This window comes from Oryzias melastigma, linkage group LG14, assembly GCF_002922805.2.
Source record: "Oryzias melastigma strain HK-1 linkage group LG14, ASM292280v2, whole genome shotgun sequence".
In the NCBI taxonomy this organism is placed as follows: Eukaryota; Metazoa; Chordata; class Actinopteri; order Beloniformes; family Adrianichthyidae; genus Oryzias; species Oryzias melastigma.
In genome coordinates, this window is record NC_050525.1 from 8,571,008 (window position 1) to 8,579,422 (window position 8,415).

General features: G+C 41.5%; 1 protein-coding gene across 1 annotated transcript in view; it reads left to right on the top strand.

Moving 5' to 3' along the window:
* Nucleotides 1–511: 511 nt before the first annotated feature.
* ammecr1 (AMMECR nuclear protein 1) overlaps nt 512–8,415 on the top strand; it is a 14,051-nt gene continuing 6,147 nt past the window's right edge. Inside the window, exons 1-5 of the mRNA XM_024263424.2 lie at nt 512–2,440; nt 5,526–5,636; nt 6,296–6,410; nt 8,039–8,129; nt 8,231–8,327. Of these exons, the coding sequence (XP_024119192.1) occupies nt 1,953–2,440; nt 5,526–5,636; nt 6,296–6,410; nt 8,039–8,129; nt 8,231–8,327 (902 nt within the window). The 5' untranslated portion in view covers nt 512–1,952. The remainder of the gene's footprint in view (nt 2,441–5,525; nt 5,637–6,295; nt 6,411–8,038; nt 8,130–8,230; nt 8,328–8,415) is intronic.

Here is an 8,415-nt window from a genome sequence, read left to right on the forward strand (position 1 = left end):
ACTGCCAGCTCAATCAATGCTGAAACATTGAGAAAACATGTTTTTAAAAATATCGATTGTGTGTATTACTCCCCAAAATACGGATCCCTAAAGGGGAATTGAAAAAATTGAAGTATTTTTTTCCAAAAAAAAAAAAAAAAAGAATTCTGGTTAGTAAGGGATGTGCACCAGATAGTAACCAGTGTGCTTAAATTAATAACTAGAACATTGTTTTTGTTAATTACATTTTTAGAAAAAAACAGTTACTTTCTGGTGTCCACCAGTTACTAACAATATATTTTTGTTACTACTTTATTTTTTAGAAAAACAAGTTGTAGTTGGTAACCAAAATTTTTTACTACATTTTTTTTACAGAGCCCCAAAGTATTTTTTGGCAAAAAAAAATCATTTTAAAATTATTATTATTATTACTTTGATGTCCCTTTACGCAGCATTAAAAATGTATTTATTTATTTATTTTTTTGGTTAGTTAAAGGGTTATTAATGTGATGGGTCTTCAATGCACACTGGTTTTCAGTGGTGGTGGAGGTATTTGTCAGCTGATCCTGCAAAGCATCAACTGCAGGATAATTTACAAGATTCCACTGCTCATATTTATTTCCAGTTCCAGATGAGATGTGCTCATGAGGCCATAGCTCTGCACATTCCCTGAGACAGGCACATATTTTGTTGGCCTTCAAGCAGAAACTCCTTTCTGATGATCTGGTGGAAGTCTGCGCGTAATCGAAACTCTAAATCACGGAGCCGTGAAACGCACCGTGAGGAGCAGATCAGCAGTCAGTCAGTGCAAGCCCTCTCCCCCCTCCACAATATGGGAGACCCATTACTTTTTCCATGCACGCACCGTACGCACGAGGACGTCACGGACGCGCATACTTCCACAGCCCCGTAGATTTCTCCACAATTGCAAACTTGATACCCCTGAAAGCAACGCATAATGTGTAGCAGCTGAGCGCACAGCTTTTTTCTGAATCCGGCTCCTGCGTGATACGATATGCCCACAGCCTGATCGCAGGGCTTTTCATTTTTTTTTATTTATTTTTTTTACTCGGACAGCACAGAACTGTAGCAGCTGACAGACGGATGCGGAGGGAGGGGTGCCAAGCGGATTTCTGCCGGTTCGGGGACTAGAATGCTCCTCTGTGTGTGCACCGACGGATGACAGCCTCCAACCAGACCAGAAACTTTCAGCTCTGCGTTTGAAGCAAAGGAGGAGGATGTGATTGATTCTATTTTTTTTATTATTTATTTGAAACGCAACAGTCACGATGCAGGTGCAGATTGTGGGCTAACTGCGCGGAGATGACGCGTTGCATTGTGCCACACCAACTCCGCATTGTCAGATGCCATTTTCCCGTGCGTTTCCCTCCGCGTCTGGAACTGGAATCCCCTCGTTCTGGGCCTGCTGTATAATTAGAAGTTGGCGAGGCAGTTGCGAAAAACAAGCTGGCGCAAATGAGAAGCGACACTGCGCGCAGTCTGTGAAGCTTATGGGTCCTGCGCACTCGAGCTCCCGGCTTCCACTTGGAGAGGTGTGCTGCGGCGGCGGGGCGACGGCGCACCGGCTGTCGGCTTCACATCTGGACCGCCTGGGTGCTGTCATCTGCGGCCTGCTTGGACGGCGTTTTCCCTGAACTTGTGTGCTTTCAAGGCAGCGGACTTGGGGGGGTCGTTTTGGATAAGGGGGTACAGATTTAGGCTCGGCCTTCAGAGCCTGACCGGCTCATTCTGCTATGGGTTTTTGCGTGGTGAAGTCACGTATGTTTTTAAAGGCAACGCTCCAGTGACACTGCAGTTTTTTCCCTCCACAGCTGCCACCGTCTGAATAAACAAATAAACAAATAAATAAACCGGTGAAAGTGGAGTATTGTCCGTCGTACGTCTCAGCGCAGTGGGATTTCTACGTCTGCTCGGCGTTCCCCCCTCACCCCACCCTTCCCGCGGTGACGGTTATGGGTCGGAAGCGGTGTGTCGGTGCAGATTGTTCCAAGATGGCGGCCGGGTGCTGCGGGGTGAAGAAGCAGAAACTGTCGGGATCTCCCGGGTCGGGGGGTCCCGCCGGGGTGGGGGCGGGAAGCGGGGTGGCAGGAAGCGGACATTGCGGTTCGGAGTTGGGGATTGGCTCCTCCGCGACTGTTGCATCAACGGCAAACTTGAGCAGAGCCAACGGCCTGGGGGGAACCGTTAGCGGCGGCGGCGGCAGTAGTAGTAGTAGTGGTGGTGGCGGCAGCGGCGGTGGCACGAACGCGCTGTCTCCAGCCCCGGCCGGTTACACTACATCCGGCCTCTCCCCGAATCTCAGCCCGGGACCAGGTTCAGGAAGTGGCGGCAGAAAAATGGTCGTCTCGGCGGAGATGTGCTGCTTCTGTTTTGACGTGCTTTATTGCCATCTGTACGGATACCAACCTCCGAGAACACCCAGGTTTACAAATGATCCCTAGTGAGTATTTTTTGTGTGTGTCTTTTGTCATTTTGCTGCATGCCAAAGCTATCTATAGTGTTCTTTGTACATCTTTTATTTGTAAACCATGTTCTAATTTAGGTTCTGGTTCTGCTTAAGTCTCGGAACCGCAAACTGTCACATCGAAACTATATTTAACTTTTCGTGAATTTAACTTAAAAAGCTGCCTAAATGGGCTAAGTTACAAACCGGGCCTAGTCGAAGTGATGGCTTCGGCCTACAACTAAACAAGCTGCCCACATCAATTAATAATGTGAATAAATTTGCAAAATATGTTACCGACTGATATGTAGGATTATTTTTGAATTTATTGTTTGTATTTTTCAACGAAATTGACTTTATTTTAATATAATATTTATCAATTTTTGCCTTGCTACTAGCATAAATGTTTAGCATCGGCTAACCACCATAAACCCTAAAGGAAAACGGGGAAAACTGATAAAAACATAAAACAAATCTTTTAACTCACTAGCCACGCGTAAACCGAACACGATAAACAATTAAAAAACTAAACATCATCTTTAAAATTAAGCCTGGGTGTATTTTTTAATCGAGCAAAGCTAACTGAATATCCTCAGTGTTAGCTTAAAACTGAACTAGCATTGAAAGTAAAAGCTAATCCCAATTTGTGGTTAATTACACTTAGTTTGCATGTTTCATCAAAGTGTTTCTGATGTTTTTGTCAAAATGTCAAGTATTTTAGACTTTCAACGGGGTTAATCTGGGTTTGGTAAGTTCATCGTTGAAGTCGAGGGGACATTTTTTTTTAGCTGAGTCTAGCAGTAGCCAACAAAGAAAAGGTGGCACTTGCTAAATCCTTAGCAGTTCTAAGCTCTCCTAATTCAATTGGTTTTTAGCTAAGCGTGATTGGAACCTTATTTAAAAGAAGCACGCGGTGTTCGTGACGCCATCTGTGGAACATACATGACATCTTAGTAACTTCTTAGTCATGTGGAGGCTTTTGTTCTCAGCTGTAGTTCCGGCCCCTCAACTAAAACATTTTGTCCCCAACTGGGTCTGCATGAGTCTGTTTTTTTAATGCCCAAGAAACTTAAAGTTGAATATTTTAGCTGCCAAATTGATTCCAAAGGGGATGTCTGAATCAAATAATTATATTTATTGGTAATTCAAAACCTTTACAAATATAGTACAAACTGAATTGGGGTTCATAATTGAGGTGTTTTTAACTGTGAATTAGCATAGCACGAACTGTGATCTTTTATCTTTAGGGCTGTTTTTAAATAAGGTACAGTACAAGTTGAGGACTCCTTAATAGTAAAGTAGTACCAAGGAATATAATAACTGTAGATCATATGTTTTCTTGGAGAAAATGATTAATTCAGAATGAGGCTTAAACAATAGAAGAGGCCAAACAACACAATTTAGTAAAATATGTCAATAACTCTCATTTATTTATTGGTATATAATTTAGCATTATTGTGCGGTTGAACCTTTATTGAGTTAATGGGGTTTGCTGGAGCAGGGCTTGTTTCAGAGCCTGACAGCTGCACTGGGGAACGCCCTGTGATAACTTCATGTCACAGTTAGGGTGCAGCACCCTACTGCTGCTGGACTTTTGAAGGACCACATTAGAGAGTCATGAATGGGAATGAGTCAAAACTTCTTTAGAAGAACCACAGGACTCGATGACATTTTTGCCCAGTAGTTGGAGCTGGATCAATAGCACGAGTGCTCCTCAGATGGGCCCCTATGTTTGAACTGTCAGTGAAGTGCTGGGATCATCTTGACTGAAAGCAGATATGAGGGTCAGTCAGTGTTAAAGACTGTCGTCCCCCCGTTCCATAACCTTCCCGGACTGATCCAACCAACTCAACACAGTGTGAAGTGTCGAAAGCTCATGCGAAAACTGTGTCGGGTTTGAGAAATTGGTAGTTGTGGTCCGCAGTGTCCTCGACACGTCCTTCACTGGGGGGCATTGTCAGATTGAATTATTGAAGCACTAAAACCAACTCAGGCATTGGTCACAGACACAGTCCTCTTCAGCATGAGTTCATAGAAAAACAAAGCTCCAGATTGTCAGAGAGGAGTCATTTTTTCCCCTCCAGTGATGTTTGGATACATTTCACGAAGTGTCCTTTCTTACTAATTCTGCAGTATTTAGGTTGTTTAAGATGGATTAGATAGTTGCAATACATTAGTTTGTGAAGCCACTAACACCTTTTAATAAATATTTTTAAATAAAACTTTCAGAAAGTATTGCTGCAGTTTCCTAAGCATAAAAGCACAGCTGATCTGGCTGACTGCTTCTCATTTGTCTTGGAAAAGATAAATAACCTGATAAAACCTCTGCAGTCTTTTTTTTAGGTAAGGGCTGACATCTGTGCAGTGTCCTTTTTGGTAGCATAAATAACTTAAGTCAAAATGTAATGTGTATTAAGTTAAATACTGTGTTCAAATAAATAGTAAATTGTGTTTTTTTTTATACATCAGGGTTAGATTTTTTTGTCCATGTGAGCCTCTGGTTTAGAGCTGCTTAATTAAAGGAAAACTATACTTTTGTAGATCCTAAAACATTTTTTTTTACATAAACTACTTGGATATTTGAGAAAAAATTTAGCCACGAGGGGGCCCAAGCCAGGGTCTCCTTGTGATGGTCCCAAGCCCGACTAAATACAGAGGCTTATGTCAGTAAGGGCATCTGACTTAAAATCTTTGTCAAATCAAATATGCGAATCAGATTTGGATATGTAAGAAAAAACAAAAGTTCTAAATAACTCAAGAAGTTTGTTTAAAGAGGGAATGTCTTTTCTGTTGCTATCCTCCTATACCTGAAAGGATACTTGTTTGAGTGCAGTACTTAAACGGGTTTGACGCTGCCAGAAGACAGATGGATTATGTAGAAGATTGAAAGCTTTTCACCAAAATTCCTCTCCCAGTAAAGCTAAAAAAAGAAACCTGTTTGGGTATGTAAAAGTGGAAAAACTGGTGCAAGAGAATGAGTTGGTCGCCAGTTTTTGGTGAAAAGACGGTGACAAAAGTTCAAGGAGTTTGTTGCGAAGTCTCTGTTTTTGTCACTGAGCTGCTTTTCCTTCCTGTCTTTCAGTCCGCTGTTTGTCACTTGGAAAATAGGCAGAGACAAGCGGTTGAGGGGTTGTATAGGTACCTTTTCTGCCATGAATCTGCACTCAGGACTCAGGGAGTACACCCTTACCAGGTAAGTAACCACTCTGTGTGTGTGTAGAAGTGCGACTGCAAAGAAATCCAGATCTTATATTAGACCCACTCCGATCATCTTTGGATCTATTTTCAATCCATTCCCAATGTTTTTTTTTAATTTTTATAATTAATTTGCCGTTTTTAGCCAAAGCCAAAACCCTTTGTCGTTTTCTAGGACATAGTTTCGGCAGAGAGGCAGAAGTTCATTATAAATTTACCTCTGAGTTGTGGGCGGGACTGGTGGTGCAGAGCAACCCCACCCCCTCTTCCCCTCCCTCTTTCTGAGAGCTCCAATAAAGAAATAGGCCATTTTTACCTTAATTTTCTTTATATGTCATCCATCAGAAAAATGCCACAAAAACATCAAAAGCACAAATTTTATCGGAGTGGGTATTTTAAAAAATACAATCCAGTTTAATGGATGAAGCAAATCAAAAGGGATGAATGTAGAAAAAGCTGGATCAAAATACCTACGTAATCATTTATGGATGTGGGTTTTGTAGAATGAATGTCTATATGTGCAGTTTTTAGCAAACATGACAGCATTATTTTGATAAGTGTTCCTGAGGTCTTGGATAAGAACCCAGCTGTCTGAGCTTTTATCAGCTTTTCTGTGGTTCTAGTCAAAGCGTTTCTCTTTGTCCTTTGTGTCTGCAGTGCCCTTAAAGACAGCCGCTTCCCCCCTATGACAAGGGATGAGCTGCCTCGACTCTTCTGCTCAGTGTCTCTTCTCACCAACTTTGAAGATGTCGGTGATTACCTTGACTGGGAGGTGAGAGGAGCTCTGATGAGGGCAGCCTGGAAGCGGAGTAAAGCTCTTCTTCTACTATACAGCAAACAGCATTTCAACTCAAAGGGAAAATGATATGACATCAAAAAAGGTTAAAAAAAGAGCATTTTAGGAGAAATATTTAAAAGGAAAAAGCTATTGGACTTGGGAATTTCATCTTTTTCTAAAGAAAAATGATATTTTTTGATGCACATACTGTCTATTTCATGAATTTGTCAAGAATAGTTCTAGTTGGGTTGAAACAAGCTGTTTACTGCAGAAACCCTGAAGCTCTGTGACTGTAAGGAGGGGAAATCACAGGGAATCTCATCACTTTGTGGCTCACGGCCTTCTACTCTGCAATAACTGATCATTTGCGAGGCACTCTTTACACGGCATCAGTGTCTCTGAAGGACCGTGGACCTAAAACGCAGCTGTAGGGTTCACTGTCTTCTCCCTGCTGCTAATGTCAAATGTCTGCTTTCCAGCATGATTGGTCAACATGTCTCCTTGAAATCAGCAAGAGGAGCCATGAAGTAGCATTTCTGGATCCAGAAAATGAAGTGATGCAATTTGAATTGTTATTGAAAACATTTTTCTCAAATGAAGTGTTGTGTTCACTCCAATAGGATTATGTTTGTTGTGTTTCCGACCTCTCTTCCAATATGAACAACAGTTTTGGTAAAAATTAAGGCTGCATCTTGTGGTTTCCTTCATTTTAACTAAAGCAAATGGAAGCAGTTTGAACAAATTATTTTGCTCATTATAATTCTACTAATGATTCAGCTTTAATGGGTTGTTTTTTATTGGATCCATGCAGCAGGGAAACATTTTTGTTTAATTTTACCACAATGAGTAGTTTCAAGCATCAATCATCAGCATTTCTGAGTACTTCTTTATTCAAATGGTTACACATCAGTAGCAGACCAAAATACAGTTGTAAATTGTTACGTAGAAAATACACAAAGTGGGCCACAAGCTTAAAACTTTAAGACTGGACAGTTCCAATATTCTATCCATCCATCCATTTTCTAAACAGCTCTGTCCCTTTTGGGGTCACGGGGCTGCTGGAGCCTAACCCAGCCTCCTCTGGGCGACGGCAGGGAACCACCAGGACAGGTTGCCAGTCTGTCGCTGGGCTCCAATATTGCTTGCCATTTTTGTTGTATCGGTAATATTAGGTTGGGGTTGTGAGGAGCTGTAAGCTAGTGGGAGAAAGTGTAAACAGAGAACTCTCGGCAACAGGGAGGGGTGGTGGGGCTGCTCCGTTCCAACGATTCTGCCTAAAACTCAGAGGTGAAATTCTAATAAACTCCAGAAACTGTCCTAGAAAATCACACTGTATTTTTGATTTAGCCTCGTAAGAGTATAATCCTTTTTAAAAGAGAACCAAAGGGAACAATTTTATAATAGATCAAAATATGATCGGACTGGGGTTTCAAGGAAAGCATTAGCCTTATGTTGAAAAAAAATCTGAATTAAATCCACTGAAATGCGAATCAAACAAAGGCTTGTTGACTTTGAGACTTTTGTAATTAAAATCATTAACTTAAAAGTCAGTTAAATACTGTTTTTAGTTGAGTTGAAAATAAAAAATGTTGGTTCATGATGTTTCTGTTCCTGGTTCTCAGGTGGGTGTTCATGGTATACGGATAGAGTTCTTTAATGAAAAAGGATCAAAACGCACCGCCACCTACCTACCAGAGGTTGCAAAGGAGCAAGGTGAGAACACTCGTCCCCTCCTAAAGTAATGTGAAGTCAAAGCTACAATCAACGTTTATGGGAATGACGATGATTACAGAGGTTTGTTTCTTTTTTTTCAGGCTGGGACCACATTCAAACCATAGATTCCTTATTACGAAAGGGAGGTTACAAAGCTCCCATTACAAACGACTTCAGGAAGACCATTAAGTTAACCAGGTAAAGAGGCCTTTAGTCTGTTGTAGTCACCATACAGATCCAGGTTAGGGCTGGGCCATATGGGAATTTTCATATTGCGATATCGTTT